This window comes from Lygodium microphyllum, chromosome 9 (assembly GCF_053477565.2).
Source record: "Lygodium microphyllum isolate KBCC chromosome 9, Lygodium_microphyllum_v1.1.10, whole genome shotgun sequence".
Lineage (NCBI taxonomy): Eukaryota > Viridiplantae > Streptophyta > Polypodiopsida > Schizaeales > Lygodiaceae > Lygodium > Lygodium microphyllum.
Genome location: NC_141143.1, coordinates 64,641,975 through 64,662,375, shown reverse-complemented (window position 1 = coordinate 64,662,375; position 20,401 = coordinate 64,641,975). Strand labels below are relative to the sequence as shown.

General features: G+C 40.9%; 1 protein-coding gene across 1 annotated transcript in view; it reads left to right on the top strand.

Annotated features, from left to right (window-relative positions):
• Window positions 1-20,401, top strand: part of LOC148031117 (uncharacterized) — a 68,782-nt gene that overhangs the window by 33,569 nt on the left and 14,812 nt on the right. Inside the window, exons 2-6 of the mRNA XM_087684658.1 lie at window positions 8,045-8,342; window positions 8,905-9,057; window positions 17,922-18,200; window positions 18,274-18,459; window positions 18,561-18,691. Of these exons, the coding sequence (XP_087540784.1) occupies window positions 8,045-8,342; window positions 8,905-9,057; window positions 17,922-18,200; window positions 18,274-18,459; window positions 18,561-18,691 (1,047 nt within the window). The remainder of the gene's footprint in view (window positions 1-8,044; window positions 8,343-8,904; window positions 9,058-17,921; window positions 18,201-18,273; window positions 18,460-18,560; window positions 18,692-20,401) is intronic.

Below are 20,401 nucleotides of genomic sequence, written 5' to 3'. Positions count from 1 at the left end.
CAGGCCAGCAAACTGGCCGACCAGCCAAACTGGCCGACCAGCCAAACTGGCCGACCTGGCCAGATTTGGCCGACCAGCCAGATCTGGCCGACTGCCCAGAAAATGGGCAGTCTGGACAAAGAACAGCCCAGTTTGGGCTGTAACACACCCAGGGCTGCTGGCTTACTAGGGCAGCCACCAAAATGACCTGACAGAGCTCCTCTGTCTCCTGTCAGATTCTGACAGGAGCTCACAACCAGGAGATGACAGACTGAGACTGAAAAAAGAGCAGGCTAACAGCATAGAGGGCGGGCACTGGTCAGAGGAAGATGCAACACAATAGGCAGACTGGCGGGGAACTGGTGGTGGGCGTGATGAGTAGGGTATTGGCGGTGCTGGGCGTGACGAACAAGGTACTGATGGTGCAGGCAGAGGCAACGTGACTGATGAAACTGAATAGGGACTTCTGTAGATTGAGCGGAGCTTAGCTGAACAAAGCCTCAGCTGAATAGAGCCAATGCTCTGATACCAAATGTGAGAGAAGAAAGGATTGAAGCTCAACACAGAAACTCAGTAGACGGTATGAGAGTGAAGCATGACACCCAATGCAATAGACTGAAAGAGTGTAAGTTGAAAGTACAAGGTACAACCCTTAAACCTTAGGGTTGTAGGGGTGTTCACACCCGAACCAGTAAGTGCCCGTAAGTGTGTGTCATAAGCACATACGAAATAATACCATAAGCCAGGGGGAAAAAACCTCTCCTACCGAGAGTAAAAAGTGCCCCAGTGTGATCACCCATACCCCTATGTGAGGGTAGGTATAAGTGAGGCATAAGTGAAATACCCAACACTTCACAGCTCTCCCATATTTGCTACAACAAGAATGATCTCATTTTTCCCCTTCTTCAACCTTTTACAGCCTGTATGGGCAAGTTTGCCAAGTGGCAGTCTTCCCAAATGGTTTTTTTAACATTATCCATCATTAAATATTAATTTTCAGCCTTTAATTACTAAAAATTAATCTAATAATTATTTTTGTACCCAAAAAAATATTCTGACAGGCCAATAATTAAATTGGCAGCCAATAATTAAATTAGCTAGGCATCTTTCACTCCCAAGTCTCTTTGTGTCATCTTTGACCATAAGATCAGTGTTAGATACCATTAAACGGCACATCTCTAGTATCACCAACTGATACTTATGGTCAAATGAATGACCTAGGCCAATAATTGACACCAGATACCACTAAGTACTTGTGCAACATAACTTGTAGCAACTTTTGCCTTTGACATTCCGTGATTTTCTTGGGTCGGTCCCGGGCTCGTAAATTTACTCTAACTCCAATTGCACCTCACATGTGAAACATTTACTTAATCATGTGATTAAAAATTAATCCACATGTTAAGTGAGATTTCAAAAATACATGTCCTCATGACAGCCCTCCCCCTTGAAATCCTCGCAATCATTCTTGATTGCACTGCCAAATGTATCAAAAGCAAAGTACTACATTGGAATTTTCATAGGGCATCATAGTCAACACAACATTGTGCATTGTTGTTCAACAATTCCATATGCCCAATATATATTGAAAATTATCAGCCAACATAACATAACATAAGACTCAAAGAATCTCAAAAACATTGCTAGATTATCATGTGACGTGTATTTCTCATGAGCTTAATTGATCTAGCAAAATCAAACCATAGTATAGCGAAAACCAAGCATAAACCTTGGATGAAACATCAATGGCATCATAAGACATGTTATTGTCCACAAAACCAGCTGAATACCACTAAATATTAATGATTATACACTGAAAATCAACATTTGATAATCACTCTGATGATCATTATGCTACACCAAGCATAACCAATGCCATAACAAGCATAACTGATCACACACCGAGCATAACGGATGCAAATATACAGTTTCAGAGCTGCAGTGAAAACCATACCGATCTGCATACCAAACATAGTGACTAGTACACTGAATAGTGATCTCTTGGTAAACATATTGTTTAGCTACGGTACCCTAAATGTATGCTAAATACATTCGAGATCCACTACTTCTAGAGCTGTCCATTACTGAGGAGCGGAGGTGCTAGCTCCCTAACAAGCATCAGGTAATACTCTGGATATCTACTTTGTTGAACTTGATTGTGCCCGAACTAAAGTCGGCTCTAACCGGAAAGCATCAAGGTAAAGCTGCAACAATTGAGGATGGTTTGCCAAGTCATCCTGCTCCATCCATTTGGCATCCATTGGTGAATAATTCTGAAACTTCACTAAGTATCCTCTGGAACCCTTACCCTTGATCTTTTTCTCTTTGTGTGCCAAAATCTACTCTGGTACTAGTATTTCATCAAGCTCTTCAACCTCCAGTTGAATTTCAGCAAATACATCCTCTGGCACATCTCCATGAAAAGATCTAAGCAAGCTCACATGAAAGGCATTGTGTATCCCCCAATCAGCCTATAGCATGCATCACTGATCCTCTCCAACACTTGAAATGGCCTATAGTATCTTATAGACAGCTTTGGATACAATTGCTCTTTGCCCTTCATCTTTTTTAGCCATGCCTTTTCAAATTCACAAATATAGCATTTATTTGCAGCCATCAGTTCCTTACGTCGTGCATCACTTTTCCCACTCTTCTCTACGATCTGTTCCTCTTTCCAGCCCTATTTTCAAATCTGCCCTGATTTTCAGCTTTATTTTCAGAGTTTCCCTTTTTCTCAGCCTTTGCCTCTTTGATATGTGACTTGGCATTATCATCGTGGAATCTTGCATCCTTTCCACGCAGCAATGTGTCGGCTGTAGTAGCAGTTTCTATAAGCTAAGACATGCTAGAAATAGTTGAATCAATGCAAAAATCCCGAATACCCTTTGGCAAATCACAAATATACTTCTCCACCTCCTCATGGAGGTACTGTGCGATAAGAAGTAATTGGCAGCAATGCATCCCGAAACTTCTTATTATACTTATCCAAGTTCTTGTAGTCTTTGGAATTCAATTGATTCCAAGCTATCATAATGTCTACTTCAAAGGTACTTGTCAACCAATTTGAAGCAAACATTTGCTTGAACTGGACCCAAGTGGTAGGTGATTTGACTTCAATAAGAAGTGTAGACCACCACTGCAATGCATTTCCCTTCAAAAGTGTGGATGCCTTGCGTATCTTAGATAGGCTGCATCAAACTGTTGAATAAAAACAAGTGTTTTCAGCCTATCTTGTGCACCACTGAAAGGCTCAAACTTCACGCTTTTGCCACCTTCATCATAGGCCTTTGGCAAACCTATGAGAGTCAAGTTATCATAAATGGGCTGCTGCAAAAAGGGTGCAATTGATTCCAAGCTATCATAATGTCTACTTCAAAGGTACTTGTCAACCAATTTGAAGCAAACATTTGCTTGAACTGGACCCAAGTGGTAGGTGATTTGACTTCAATAAGAAGTGTAGACCACCACTGCAATGCATTTCCCTTCAAAAGTGTGGATGCCTTGCGTATCTTAGATAGGCTGCATCAAACTGTTGAATAAAAACAAGTGCTTTCAGCCTATCTTGTGCATCACTGAAAGGCTCAAACTTCACGCTTTTACCACCTTCATCATAGGCCTTTGGCAAACCTATGAGAGTCAAGTTATCATAAATGGGCTGCTGCAAAAAGGGTGCAATGGCTGTATTTGCATAAAAACCAGCACTATCTGAAGCTCCTACATGACCAACACCAAATCCTTGTGCTCCAACAATCCCTGGGGGTGTCGATACATATCCATATGGCCCGATTTGCCCGAGGCATCATGCCTATGCTGCCATACATGGGGTTAGGCATTCCAGTTGCATTACCCAGATACATTGAGTGTTGTGAGCCATGCATTGGCTGCTGCAAACCATAGGGATTTGTGCCATACATTTCCGTATGCAGTGCCTATCCAACCATAGCATGAAAAATGGTACCACCACCAAAGTATCGTTGCTGTCCCATGCTTGCATGTGCATAATTGCCTTGCTGCCCATGTTCCCATGGATTGGCACTACCAAGTTGGCCATGCATTTGCACTTGCTGCCCACGAATACCAACTATTTGTGCTCATCAGGCATTTTGGGCTATTCTAAAGAAGGCTTAGGCATTTCCTTCAGTTCTTGTGGTTGTCTCGAAGCTATAGAAGGTGTCTTCTTCTCTTTGCCTTTGCTATCCTTATTTGGGGCATTCAAGAATCGAGTAAAATAGGGATCCTTTGCCAATTCAGCAAAAAGATTTGCTGTTGTACGCATTCAATCCTTGAAGTTATCATCAAATTCTTCAGTCCCTTGCTGGTCATTAGCCTCTTTATGCATTAAAGTGCCAACATTTGGGTCATTTCCCACATTTTCAGCATGCTGTCCATGCTGAGAACCATGCCCAACATTAGTCATTGCATTTCCCCCCTTCACCACGTGATTGACCAAGGAGTGATGCATCCTCTCCACTTGATCCTGTATCACCATGTGAAGACATGCTTGCTGTAATTCACTGCTGAGAACAATTTCAGCAATAATGCAATAGTCCTAAGTTGCAATTAAGTACCACAGGCCCACCAATTCAAAGGATTTGATGGTATCCTTGTTGAGATTTGCAATCACATCCATGCTGCCTCTTTGTATAAAGCAGATGGGTAGAGGATATGCAGGCTACTTGAATCCCATAGGCATAGAGGGGAAGACTACCACCTACCCTATTCTATATAACATTGTACTTGGATGTCACTTTTATGTATATGATGAATGCAATGTCATTGTCTTTTTGTCCTTCAGCTTAGTGTAATTGGTTTGCTTGTGTTTGTACTTCCAGTCAAGTTTTGATTCCTGTTATGTCTAAGTACTCATGAATCTAGTGTTGGTCTATGAGCCACCATAGCTGCCATGCTGTAGATCCGTGTTTTCCACATGGTATCAGAGCACAGTTGAGCATGGCTTAGCATGTTTTAACTCACCTCTCTGCTCCTACAGGTCTCCTCTCACTCCTCTAAGCTCAGGTCCAACTTGGCTTGAGTGCATGATCTCATTTTACACCTCCATCTTCACTTTGCCCTCTTGTCTGCCATAGCCAGACAGTACCCAACTCACTTGGAGCTTCTTGATCTACTCCTACAGCCCATATTTCTTCATAATTCCTTCTGAAAAAACATTTCTTGACTCTGGGTGCTTCTTTATGCCATATAAAACCCTGATATTGGTGCCTTCCCAGCCCAGCATTGCAAAAATTAGAGGTCGCTGCCCATTCTGCGCCATATTCTGATCGTATCGTCTCTGCTCTTCCTGCATGCTGCGATCTGGGCGGTCACCATGGGGCTTTGAAATCCCATGAGATAGGCTTTCTATCCATGTAAAAAGTTTGGGAAATGATCAAGTCTACAATGCACACAGAGCAAAAAACCAGGCCAGCATAGAAACCCTAATGAAGACTCCATAGTCAATCTTTAAAAAGCTTTATCTCTTCTTCATTTTCTCTTCTGCCACTCAAGCCACAGTGATTACCACTCAAATATCATTGGATTTGGCATACGTTCTCACAACAAATCATTGAAGAGGGGAGATCTTGGTGATTTTTTTTGGCAAGATTGAAGCATAGTTTCTCTTGACATTGATCTAGTGACTCTTGTCACTTGTGTCATCTAACACAATCAGCTTTGCCTCTGATCAAATCTGAGTTATTGTGCTACTCTAGCATCAAATCAAGGAGGGGAAGACTTGGACTTCTAAGATCTTGAAGACCTCAAATATCTTTGAAGATTTCAAGTTCAAAGGGCATAGTAGTCACCTAGTATCTCTTGGTACTAATCACCTAGTGCTTCTTGGCACTTGTGCTCAACTCTTCTGCTGCTGAAATCTGAAATTTTTGGAGCTGATTTGTTGTTGATCTTGCAACCTCAACATGGGCAAGGACTCACCAACAATTTGATTCAAAGGGGTCAAGTTTCACACCTGGAATACCCGCATCAAGTTCATCTTAATGAAAAAGGGTCTTTGGGCCATCACAAATGGTAAAGAGAAGAACATGTGAAACCTCTAATGAAACATGGAAGAGATTAGATACTTTGTTTGGCGCACAATCAAAGTCATCTAAGTATGGATTACTAATTGAATTTTTCAGGCTAGATATGAAATCAGACACATCTCTTGCAACTCACTTAAACTACATGGAAAGTCTCCTAACTCAGCTTGTAGGAATTGATCTCAAGATCTGTTATGAGATTTCTTTTGTAGACCTAGCACTATGTCAAATGGAAGTGACCATGCACATGCACGCATTTAGGCAGATGCAACAACATAGTGGGGGTTTAATTTTTGCACAAACAAATGATACAAACATGTCTGGACACTTTACGAAAAAAACTTGTCTAGATCCATATAGCCACAAGCATAGCAGAATCCAGATTGATTTGGATATGTGGGCACTTGAAGGTTCATGCACATTCCGCTTCTTGAACCATCAACAACTTGTTGAAATTGTTTTTGATATTCTGAAACATAATGAAGTTTCTTGAAAGATTTAAGTTAGCAATCAAATGCAGCTAGTTTGATATATTTTTTGCTACAGCAAGCCCCTGGACTATGATCGAAAGAGTGGTTGTTTTATTTTCTATATAATCATGCCATGTTTGGATTTGACTTGTGGATGGTCTTGTACTAGCTAGAAGTAGTGACTTTTAGGGCATGTGCACATATGAGCTGACTCACAGCCTAGGTAGAGATGGGCGTGTTCTGGCCTCTTCAGGTGGGAGAAAATTTTGTATTCTTCTTTGTGCTTGCGTATTTAGCTAGTATGTGGTCTATATAGGGTTAGTGTAACCAGCCTTCCTTTAGTGGATGGGTGGTAATTCCTTGCTTACAACTTAAGTACATCACTAAGCATTTATTGCAAAGTTGAATACAAATTTACCTACTAATCTTTGGACAACGGTGGTTGGCCCCAAAAGTGGTGCCCTTTCAGTGGATTCTCCCAATCCCCCTTTGCAATCCAAACTCCCCTTGCTATTCAAAGTGACTGGCAAGTCTTTAAACTGATTTGCCCCTTGATTCGGGCAATCAATTGGCCTTCACTCACTTTGAGATGAGTGGAAATGCCCCGAATTTGATGGCTGGCTGGTTCTCCACCTGGTTTTAGATGAAAATCGCCTTTAGCCTTGAATAATTCAGGTCTTGGAGTCTTCAATGTTTGGCATGCTTTCCAAGGCAGTTGGCAAACTCTAATTTTTGTTGTAAATTAGGGTTTATAGCAAAGAAAATTGAGATTCCTCAACCTCCAAGGGTTCAAATGTTGAGATTGTGCAGGACCTCAAAGAAAACCTGAATGCATTGTTATGATGCTGCACACAGAGGGTGACCCAAAGAGCCATGACTAGCATGAGGACCACCCTCAAGAAGGCGTCTTTGTGACACAATACAATGGCTAGCCCTCTTCTTTAATTGAAATGGTCATCTTGTTTCTTTTCTTTTTCATTTTTATCCTATTTGTTAACCTTTTCTTTTTTATTTGGAATCGTTTTCACATGTTCCGTCACATAAATTGGGAGTGATATCGTTGGTCTAGGACTTGGTCTGAGATACCAAAGCTAACCTTTAGCTAATATATAGAAGATACATGGCAGTATTTTGGACGCTGTCCAATGTTGCCTTTGTTTCCATGTCTTTAGAAGTTTTCAAGTTTCCACTCAACCTACATGAAAGGTATATTAATTTCCTAAGTCAGGCAAGAGGAAGACGGACTTTTACTTTTATATTATGGCGCTGTACTAGTCTTATCTATTTTCCTAGTGTATTTCATATTTCAGGTAGGATTCATGTGCAATCATCATTCTGCATGCTTCTTCTTGGCAAGAAAGACAGTAGCGTGGTGTTCGAAGTACCCTAAAAACCAGGAATGTGTATCATGTTGAAAAAAGTGAGTGTATATGATTTATGCCAATATCCAAGGCATATAATGTACTGGATAGTGGCTTGGATACTCTTTTGCAGCTTGAGTGTATGCATTGTGATTGAATTTCATTTTTCACACTAAATATAAATGTTCTGGATATGCAGAGAATTTGGCTTACAGAATGGAACTACTTATAACTCTTATATTATTGATGCTGACATGCTCACCATCATAGATGCTTCACATGAGAAATTTCGGGAGCTTTATCTTTCAGCTGTGAAGGAGCAAATTGAACCAAGCAACATTCGGTATATTGTAGCAAATCATACTGAGCCTGATCACAGTGGTCTGATACCAGATCTTCTTGAGCTTGCACCTGATGCTATAGTGGTTGGCTCTAAGATTTGCATACAGTTTCTCCAGAACCTCATATTACGGCCCTTTAAAAGTTTAATTGTCAAGGTAATAGTACCATCGCTGAAGTCTAAGCATGTGGTTTAAATCTTACAGCCAATCAGATTTAATAGTGGCTTCATGAGTATATTCAGTAAGATAATACTGTTCTAGCTTCATGAAGTCAGGTCTTCTTGATTCCTGCTATGTAGTTTGCTTTTTCAAGCAGGTTAGCTCATGAACACAATCTTGAACCTGTCGTAGTCATGAACCAGGAAATTAGAGCATGCTCTTGCACATATCAGGGGAAGATAAAAATGTTTATAAATATCTTGATGCTGTTCTTTCCTTATAAAGAGTTTACCATTAGATCAAACACTGCTTCCCTACAGATTTGTTTAGATGAATCTTGGTCTGAACTGTTGTCAAGAATACCTTTTAGGCATTTGAGTTTCCTGCTGATTATGAGTGTGATTGATTAGAAGATCATTAAAGAAATGAGATCGTGCTGAAAGTCTCCATATTCTCTCAGAAAGTGGAGAAGATTTAGCAACACTAATTATCAGTTTCTGGAGACATGCTTGAAAGAATCTTAAAGTTGTTTATGTGGACCTTTTTTTTTTCGTGTCAGGGTGGTGACACTTTGGATTTAGGGAAGGGCCATATCCTGGAGTTTGTCATTGCTCCAAATTTGCATTGGCCAGATACCATATTCACATTTGATCGTGGCTCAGGGATATTATTCACATGTGATGCCTTTGGCATGCATTACTGCTCTGAGGCGGTGCGTTGTGGACTCTATTGAATTGTAATGTTTGTGCATGTTAGTAGTGTACTAGAATCCAAATAAAGTGAGGATTATCCTGTCACACACCTGTGGTTTCTATGGCAATAAGCACATACTATTTTCAATGTTTAACCTTAGTTTCATGGTTTGAGATTTGTATTTCTGCATAAGAAGGTGCTTGGAATAGGATTGGGATTCCTAAAAGTTGCATCTGTAACCTTGGTATTTCTGGGAGGATTAAGGATCCTGGTTCTGAACTTTCTGTGGTCTTATATTAGACATACTATATACACTACATCAGACTCTTTATTGAAGCTACTTGACACATCATTGAAGTAATTGCAAAAGGGCAAGTGTTCTGCATTTGTTCAAGGAGATGCCATAGTGACTGACTCACTCAGTAAAGGCTCAATAGAATGATGTTTTTGTCAATGTCTCACGAATGACCCTATAATATTTGTGCAATCACATGTTACATTGTAGAGTAGTTGTACTGTCCAATTGATAGGTCAAAATGGCAATACTGTAGATGAAAGCCTATTATTTCTGTTGGTACTGTCAAGACTGCTGGGAATCCACAATGTTGTTCAACATCATGCTAGTCCCTGCTATGAAGATAACAATATGTGCTACATTCTGAAAACTTTTAGATGATGCTGTATGTATATCCCATGCATAAGTGATGTTCAATATGCATACAATCAAGTGCACAAATGAACTTGTTTTGTGCAACCATGGGCAGGAATGTGCATGCATGCATACATGCATGGTATACATACATGTTGAGTTGCACAATCTTTTGGCAGAAGAAAAAGCTCCAGGATATAAGTATGTGGTTGAAAGATGAGTTGGAAAATTCTGTGATGAGATGATGAAGAGCTGACTACCTGCCTACCTGTCTTGCCCCCTCAGCCAGATCCGTTGTCCTGCTACCACTCAGATCCCCTCATTCCAGCACCACCCTGCCCTGCCCCCCTTCACTTTCACTGGTTTCATTCTGTCCAGCACTGCCCTGCCATCCTCCCCCTTCACGCCCATGGGTTCTCAGTCCTGCCCCACAATTCCCTTACTCCTGCCAATCACATTTCACCCTTGTGCCCTGCCCCACCACACTTTTCCTGCACTCCTTCCTGCAAACTGCAGCACTGTGTGCCATCCTGGTGCCTTCTGCTGCCAACCTTCAGTAGTGCCACCAGGGCTTCTGCTGCTAGGCCTGCCCAAGAGCTCCCTTCTGTCCAAGCTGGTGCTGCCCTCAACTATTTTTTTGCCCAACCCATACAGCAGATTCCTTGTCTCCTCTTCTACCACCGCAGCCGTCATTTACTTCCTTGCCCAAGCCACCTCTCTGTCCCCTTCCTCCATCCTCCCTTCTCCTTAGGCTTGGAACAGTGCAGCAGGAGTCTGGCACAGATACTTCAGCACAGTAGGCAGGAGTGAGCAAAACTTATGAAATTGCAGCTGGTCCAGCACCTCCCTCCTGTGCACCCTTGACTGATGCCTTCCTGCTGATTCATTTTACTCTGATATAAACTTCTGTTCTCTCAAGGATTCCATCCAGGTAGCTCTTATTTACACCCTAGCAAGGGTTGCACTATTGGTACCCTTGGGAAAGGGGTATTTCAGGGTCAGATGGAGGCGACCATCGCCACCTGCCCACTTGATGTTAGTACCTTAGTAGCATGCTTCAACAAATGGTCAAGGGCCGGGACTATTCTACACTTTGGGATGTACCTATTGTTGAGATGGCAAGCTCAACACGTGTGGACATTGATGGTGGATTGCTTGGCTAGATAGGTCTACACTTAGCACATTGGTGGTCATTATGATTCTCACATGGTCACTGACTTATCACTTATTATATTTAGGTTGTTGCACCTAACTAGAGCTGACATAGTTATAGCACCAGTTGACTTGTATAGTTAGTTATGCACTATTTAACTTAGTAGGCCACTTTCCTTTATGTTGTACCTTATCTGTACTATTTGTACATTGTATTGTGTGTGGAGGAAGAAGAAGAAACCAACAAGAAAACGTTTTGGCCTCCTCTCTTCTTGTGTTCGTGAATGAGCTTTCTCTTGTGTTTATGGTGTGTGTTTGATGTAGCAGCTCAAGCAAGTCCCCCTACCATGCGATTTTTAACATGGTATTAAAGCGGCGCCATTGAGAGAGGTTGGTTTTAAAGACCGAAGTGAAGGAGAAGAAGGAAAGATTTGAGAAAGCAAGCAATGGGTAAGAAGCTCTTCCATTCTTCCACTCTTTCTCTTGGATAGTGCTTGTGGAGGCACTAGAAGCAGGGTAGAGTGAAAATCTCAAATTGTTGTGAGATTTGGTGTGCGATTAGAGTATTTTATATTTTGCACCTGAGGCCGTTTCAGGCGTTTTAGATCCGCAAGGTTGCGAACAACAGTTTCAGGATGTACTGCAGTTTTGACCACATCGACCGAAAGTAGGTGCATAGATTGTAGATTTCAAATCTATAATTTTTGAGGTGTTTGCCAGGAAGCAAATATAAGTTTTATCTGTAAACAAGTTGCAGATTATATATACTGTTGAGCAATAAGTAAAAAAGGTTGCTTGGTGTATTGTTGTGTACTCATTGTGAAAGGTTACAGAAGGCTTGCTTGTTGTTTTGTATCATTCTTGTGATAATGATAGAGAATAGTGGAAATCCTATCATTGAGAAGCTGGACAAGAATAACTACCCTTTATGGGAGTTCTGTGTGACGAACTTTCTTATTGGAAAAGGGCCTTTATACGAGTTCATTTCCAGTGAAGAAAAGAAGCTAGAGCTGAGTATCCTTGTGATTACAAATGAATTAAAGGTGTGGAAAGAATGAAATATAAATGACAAAAAGGTGATGTATTGGCTATCTGAAGTCATTGATAATACTATGTTGGGACATATTAGGAATGTAGAAACTTTATATACAGCTTGGATAATTTTTGAGAATATATTTTCAGTAAATACAAAGACATGGAAGATTCAACTTAAGTAAGAGTTGAATGTTTTGAAGAAAGGAAAAATGTTTGTCAATGAGTACGTTTTGAAGGTGAGGAGCATTGTAGATGCTTTGGTAGCGATTGATGCAATGCCTGATGATGATGATTTGATTTCATCTACTTTGGGTGGCCTTAATAATGACAAGGCTTAAAAATCATTTGTCACTTTTGTATATGTACAGAAGCCATTTTCAGATTTTGATGAGTTGGTCTTTCTCATGATTATTGAAGAGATCAATATTCAGGGTGACTCATCTGAAAGAAATGGTGAATAGGTCCAAGCATTTTACTTAAGTTCAAGATGGAGATGTAGCACATCCTCTTTGAGAGGCCGTGGTATGGGACGTACTGGTAATAACCAGCAAAATAGGTCAAATTGGCAATTTAGTGAAATACAAGTTTTAGGAGACTATGGAAACTTTAGAGGTAGGGGGAGCTTTAGAGGAAGAGGTTGATAGTAGAATAGAGATTCTCGCAATTCTAGTATTGCTTGTCATTATTGTGGTAAAACTGGTCATATTGCAGTCCATTGCTATGCTGAGAATAATGATATTCATAGTGATAAATTACTGCAAGGAAACAACGTATCATCTTCATGACAGAATAAATACAAAAATGAGCGTCTGTTTATTATGTAGCATATGATGAATATTGTTATAGGAAAGGGGACACATGATGATGTATGTTATGTTAATTTAGGTGTATCTAATCATATAACCAGTCATGTTGAATAGTTTGAATAGATATAGGATTTACAAAATTCATGTTATTTGCAAATGGGTGATGATTCATACTATCCAATCTCACACATTGGAAAGGTTCCCTTGTCCTTACATGATGGCCAGACAAAGAGTCTATCAAATGTATTATGTGGCATCAATCACAAAGAATTTAGTGTTTGTTGGCTAAATGATAGAGCAAGGGTTGCAGGTTTGATTTAATGCAAAAGGTTGTTTTGTAGAAAACTTTAATGATAAGTGAAGGTTGGTTGCAAAGCAAAGTAGAGTTAGCCACATGTTTACTTTAGATGTTGGATTCTTGCAATGAATGCTATCATGTATGCTAAAGGAAAATGAGTGGTTATAGACATTGAAATATGGTATAAACGTATTGGACATGTAAATGTGCAAAGATTGAAATTAATGCAGTCCAAAGGATTGGTTATATGGTTGCCTGCTTTTGGAGTTGTAGAATTTCATAAAGTATGTGAAGTATGCTAGTTTGGTAAGTAGGCAAGACAATCCTTTTCGCTTGACAAATATATATGTAGAAATATACTTGATGTTGTACACACATATTTTTGGGAGTCTACACAAAACGTATCTCTTGGTGGTAGCAAATACTTTGTTACGTTTATTGATGATTGTTTAAGGAAGCTATGGGTATATTTCATGAAGAAAAAGAGTGATGCATTTGAGCACTTTAAAACTTTCAAGATTGCTTTTGAAATAGAAACATGCTCAAGTACTTGAGATCAAATGGAGAGGAAGAGTACCTCTCTAATGAGTTTAGTGCCTTTTTGAGGTTTCACGAGATAAAAAGACAGTTTACTTGTAGGTATACCCTACAACAAAATGGAGTTGCAAAAAGAAAAAATAGGCATATTGCAGAAGTTACACGAGCATTGATAGCTGAAAAGAATATACCAAAACATTTTTTGTTTGAAGCTATTCATACTACTGCCTATATTATGAATAGAACTTCCACAACTACAGTTCATGGGATGACCCCCGAAGAATGCTTTACAAGCAAAAAGCCTAATGTATCACACTTGAAAGTGTTTGGCTATATTGCATATGTTCATGTGTCGGATGAGCTGCGAAAGAAGCTTGATCCAAAGACTGAAAAATGTATTTTTATTGGATACTCTTTAGAGCAGAAAGGGTATCGTTGTTATAACCCTGTCACAACTGAGTTCAGAGTGAGCAGGAATGTTATTTTTTATGAGATAAGTAGTTGATATACATCTAGTCGTGATGCATTAGATGATCATGATAATTATGTATAGAAAGAAAAGTAAGAATTACAGAGTATTAGTGGACCAAAAATATCATATAGTACTATATCTACAATTAGCCCTTGGTCTGAGAGACTAAAGAGTAGCCCTACATCTTTAGGTGAATCTATAAGGGTTGCATGTAAATACAAAGAAAAGAAGAAAGTGTTGGATGGTAATGATGCATCTACTAGTCATTTGGGATTTGATAGAGAGTCTAGTGGTTCAGAGAGTCTAGATTATAAGCTTGGTATTCCTTCAGTCAGGACACCAAATGTACAGAGAGCACATGGTAATGTAAAGGCTCCATTAATTGATCCAGTGGTACGTAGGATATCGTCATGTGAAGCTGAATACAAGGCAGCTTTCACTACCACAGTTGAATGTGTATGGCTTAGATGCTTGCTACATGATCTCGATGTATCTGTCACGGAGCCTACTTCTTTGTTCACTGACAGTTAGAGTGCCATTGCAGTGGCACGGAACCCGGTGTTTCATGCACGCACGAAACACATTGAGATACATTATTACTTTGTCAGAGAGAGGCTACATGTAGGAGATATCAGCCTTGTCTATTGTCCTACCACCAGTAATGTGGCAGACATCTTCACCAAAGCTCTTTCTCATAACAAATTTGAAGCATTTTGCAATGCTTTAAATTTGATCTCCTTTGGTGGAGGATGACCCTTGTATTTTGATCACTCTTCACTCCAGGGGGGTTTGTTGGGTTTCACTCATGCCTACGCTCACAGAGGAGTCTGTGATCAGTAGGACATTGGGGCACTTTTTATTCTCCGTATGAGAGGTTTTTTACCCCAGATTTATTCTCTTTATTTTATGTGCTTGTGTTACACATTTACGGGCACTTATCTTGTTGCACACACTTTGGGTGTGAACACCCTCTTACAACCCTAAGGTTTAAGGGTTGTACCTTGTACTTTCATCTTAAACTTTCAGTCTATTGCATTGGGTGTCGTGCTTCACTCTCCACATTGTCTACTGCACTCTCAGCTGAGCTTCGATCATCTCCACCTTCTCACAGAGTGGATGGGAGTGAGTTAAGAATAAAATTCTTCTAAATAAAGGCTTGCCAATAAGTTTTAGGGGGGTAAGAGGAGTAAGATGCATGTTGGCCACATGGCCTTTCTCCTTTTCAAATAAGGAAATAGGAGGAAAAACTATCGTGTATGCTGCAAAATAAATGTGACTTGAAGACCTGAAAACCTGACCTCTTGCAAGAAGAGAGGAAAATTGATAGTCAAATAGAGGTTTGAGAGCTAGAGAATTCATCTTGCCTTGAAGTGAAGGGAAGAGCTGAGGAAATATGGAGCGTAACTCCAAATCAGTAATGGATTTACCTTGCTGCAATGTCTGGACTTTTTTGGGACAGCTGGAAGAAAAAATGCCTTTTCCTTTCCTTTCATGCTGGTCGTTGATGGTTAGTGATTGTGAGCAGCAGAAGTATGTTATAAGAGTATGCTGCAGAAGAGGAGTGTTATAACTGAAGGCCATTCCATCTGGGTAAAGTTTGAAGAACCTAGAAGGGTATGTCTGTTTTAATTGATACAGCAGGTCCAGATGCCAATTGTAGCAACTGTAAAAGTCTAAAGCTTTGTTGGAAGTCAAGGATCAATCTTGTCAGTGCAATGAAGAGTTTACTAGCTCCCTAGGATAATCTACTGACAGTAAATATGTTGCAGGCAAGGAGCCTTGGAAGAAATTGTTGCATTGGAGGCTATGGTATATTATACATGCATTTGGAGGACCTATAGCAGTGTGGCATCCATTGTATTTTTGAGAAGATCGGGATCACAAACCTAGGGAGGATTTTTGAGGTCAGCTTTGTAGCTGCCATCATCAAAGCTTGGAAATTTGGTTTATCTGGCCTTCATCAGTTACCACTGACCATAGTTGAAGAGTAAAGGAGGCAGCATCTTCTCTTCACAAACCTAGGGAGGATTTTTGAGGTCAGCTTTGTAGCTGCCATCATCAAAGCTTGGAAATTTGGTTTATCTGGCCTTCATCAGATACCACCGACCATAGTTGAAGAGAAAAAGAGGCAGCATCTTCTCTTCAACCATTACTTGAGATCAGAGTCTGGTCACACCCTTGGACAAATGACCCATCTTTCTTGGGGAGATTCTCCACACAAGTCACCTTCTAAGTTGGAGACTGGTTTGCCTTTCAGGAGTTGCTGCAAGAGACCCAGAGGCACAGACTGCAGGGCCTTAGAGGCGCCAAAGTTATGACAGAGATAGTGATAGAAGGAGTCCCTCCCAAGTGCAGAACATATACAACCACCTTTCAAGGCTAGATAGGTCTCCTGTTTAGAGGAGACATCCTACTTGGGTTTAGCAACTAGCACAGAAAATTTTTACTATCCCAGTGCAGGATGATAGAGGAGATACCATATTGGCCCGCACCTACTACTTGATGGGCAGATGGAGATATTGGGCCTATCAAAGGAGGCCCTTACAGGTTACAGTGGCCTGTGGGATCTAAAAGAGTGGTTTGGAGAGATTCATTCATTAAAAGACCATGTGACATTGCCTTCTTTGGTTATATCACTAGGATGGGTAGAAAGATACATATAAGTAGGATCAGCACAGCTAGTAGCCACTAATTACTGGCATAGATAGGGTACTTCAGAACCCTTCTTGGGAGACTTTTGGAGGAAGGTATGTGTGGTATGCAGAGAGTTAAGGGAGTCCTGGAGGCATTGATAATGGTATTGTTCCAGATCTCAGGAGGTATGCAGGAGAGCCATCAGGATGGTCTTGAAGGCACATCTGAAACTATGGTAGTTGAGGGACAATAGCTTGGGTCACTGACAGAGAGTTGACATGTGGATACGATGATTTTCCCAAGAGCCACTTTTTTCTCATTATTGGCCAGCACTTGAGCAGGATTCCCACTCCAGACTACTTGCATGCACATTGGATCTTGGGGCATTGTCACAGATGGGAGCTGATTGCTAGTATTATTGCTTGGTTCATTTGGATTGCAAGGTGTAGCTATGCTAGTGATCTTCAGGATGATTCTACTATAGGCACTCTTTCTAGGATCTGGATAGAGATTATTTGTTCTCTGTCCACAGTAGATGGGAGAGGCTGCATGGTGATTCTCAGCAGATGAGGAGAGATGCTTTTGTGTGGACATGGGATTCTGGCACATTATTTCACCTAGCATCTCTTATGGTCTGGCATTACAGCCCACCAGTTTGGTTGTTCACTCACCATGCATTGGGAGGTTTTCCCTCTGAGTATGTCATTAAAAGAAATTTATTTTATTGGAAAAAAAAGTATGTGGTTGAGAGCTTCCTTATCAAAAGAGAAGGCAACAATCATGACTTCTGATGGATAGGAATCCTCACTCTGATTCCTCAACACCTGTGGATGATAATGCATGATGGACTAGAATGATTACTCAGGTAGGACGTGCTTTCTATTTTGTATGTAGCTTATGCCTTCTCAATGCCCTTCAATCCATTCTATATCTTCATCTTAATACTTATTTTATCACCATCCATGTTTTTGCCCCTTACATTCATGACAGTCATTGCTCAGCTACAGCTTGTGGTGTCTGGTTATGTCAAAACCTTAGCTTAGAACACCCAGAATTAGTCTGTATACTCATTCATTACATCATAAATTGTTGACCTCTTTTACTGATTTAACTTTGAAGACTTTTTTGTAACAATCATTGATCAGCTACAGCTTGTAGTGTCTGATTATGTGAAACCATAGTTAGCACACTTGCAGTTAGTCTGTGTATCATATCATTATGTCAAAGATTGTTTACATTCTCAGTTGATGTAATTCAGTATTCTAATTTGTATTTTGTGGAATGCCAATCATTATGACAGGTCTATGATGAGGACCTGTCTACTATTGAACCACATTACCGGTTTTACTATGACTGCTTAATGCGCCCAAACTCTCGATCTGTATTAGCTGCTCTCAAACGAGTCAGTGGGCTAGACTTCAATATGATAGCTACAGGGCATGGCCCTGTGTTGACATACAACATTTCTGAGCTGGTAAACAAATATGAGTCTTGGAGCAAAAAAGCCCTAGAAAAGCAACTTGCTACAGTGGCTGTCCTGTATGTCTCAGATTATGGCTTTAGTGACAGGTTGTCACAGGTAAGCTCTGTAATTATTACATTTTGCTAGGTAGAGTGAAAGTTTCTTCTCACTTCATGCATCCCTCTCGCAGGCATTGGCAAGGGGTCTGACAAAAACAAACATGTTAGTTGATATGTTGGATTTGAACACAGCAGATTCACAGGAAGTCATAGAGTGTGTTGGAAGGTGTAGTGGTGTAGTTCTGATGGCACCCCCTAGCTCTGGACCTGCAAATAAAGTTGTTAGCACTCTATATGCAGCAGTGAAGACTAAACAAGTAAGAATTACAACGCATTGAAATGATAGTGCCAATTTTCTTTTACTCTATCTTTTCTGTTCTTCACTTCAGTTTCTGATTTAGATTATGTTTATATGTAGCCTGTTGTTGTAGCAGAGAGCTATGGTGGAGATGATGAACCTGTCGACACAATTATTCAACGGTTTTTGGATGTTGGCATCTCATCTCCTCTACCACCACTGCGTGTGAAGGAAACTCCAACTGAAGCCACGTAATCTTTCTTAAGTCAACCTCATTAATATCACTTCGTTTGGTGAGAAAGCTGTTTTTGCTGAAATCAAATCAATTGGCCTTGTGGCTAGCCCACTGGCCTTCCTACTTGTGAACATGGGTTTGAACGTGTGTGTGTGTGGGTGTGTGTGTGTGTACTTCTCCATGTTTGTGTGTATCAACTGGGACTTGTGGGCTGTAAGGGTATACCTGAGATTAGCAGTCTATAACTGTAATGGCATGAACACAGCCTTGGGAGGCGCCTACAATATGCAGGATACATCTGTCTACATTTAAGAAGACTGCACACCACAGGAAAGGTCTGGGGATGATTGAAGGAAACGTTGGGAAAAAGGCCCGGTTTAAACCCCCTGTGTATAGTACACACACATTGTACATGTGAATGCACCCTTTATGTGCCCTCAGTATAAATACATTTTATTCTTTGTGTACCAACACATTATTGGTATACTCTTATCGAATTGTACTTTACACTCTGCTCACTCTCTCTCCAGCGGTCACACTCTCTCTCGCTTACTCCTGCTCGACTTCCATCTCTCTCAGCTGTGCTCTTCTCCCAACAATTGGTATCAGAGCCAAGACTCTGCATGCTTCATGAGATCTAAGCGACGGCTGATGGGCTTGCAGTAGCAGGCGTGTGGCAGTTGGCGTGTAGTAGCTGGCAGTAGGCGTGTAGCAGCAGGAGCAGGCAATGGCAGCATAGTAGGCGTGATGGAGCTGTGTCCACGGGACTGACGGACTGTTCGCTATAGGTCTAGCAGCGACACGCGGAGTGGACCAGGTGTTGCGCTAAGAAATGCACTTAGCCACTTAAACAACCCCAAAACATGCTTATTTTAGGCTTATTTTAGCCAAAACCCTAAAATGGGGAGCAGATCGAGAGAGTTAAGTGGGAGAGGAACCCTAATTTTCTATAAATAGGCAGCCAGCCCTCCACTCTTCTCCAATCTCGTTTTTGTAGATTTCAGGTGTTTCAGCTTGCTGCCCACACCCCATTCATAGAGGATTCTTAACCGAAGCTGTCCATTGCTGTCTCCATCAGTTGATGGCTGATTTCCAGTCCTCTTCATGCAGTTTGGAGCTGATTCCAGTCAGGCGACTGCTATTCTTGTGCAGAGCTGCTGCCGTATAGCCTGCCACATCATCACAGTCCTGCTGCCTGCATTTTTAGTCTTTCTCTCTTCTGCAAGCTGTCATGCGTGCGTTTTAGTCTTTCTCTCTCTTGCAGGCTGTCCTGCCTGCGTTTTTTGTCTTTCTCTCACCCATTGCCTGCGTTTTTAGTCTTTCTCTCTCCTCACTGCTGTCTGCATCAGATCCAGCTTCTCGTTGCTGCATGTGCTAGTGTTTGACATCCGGAGGTTGCCTTGCTGCGATTCGGGATCTGTTCGGAGTACGACACTCTCTTTAGCTCATTACCCCTGTCTTGATCCTTGAGATACAGGTGTTTGAGGTACAGTATTCATTCATTGCATAGTATGTTTGCTGCATGAGCATCGTATATTCAATAGTCATATCACTTCATTTATTCACTGTGTTCATTGTCTCTGAGTTACCCTAACCCTAACTGTGTTCTTTTATTAGTCTGTGCTTTGTCGTACGGTTTCTGTTTATGTTTCTGTATTAGGGTATTTCTTTACATGGTATCAGAGCCTGGTACTCTCTGAGAAACCTAGGCCTTTGATCTGAAAGC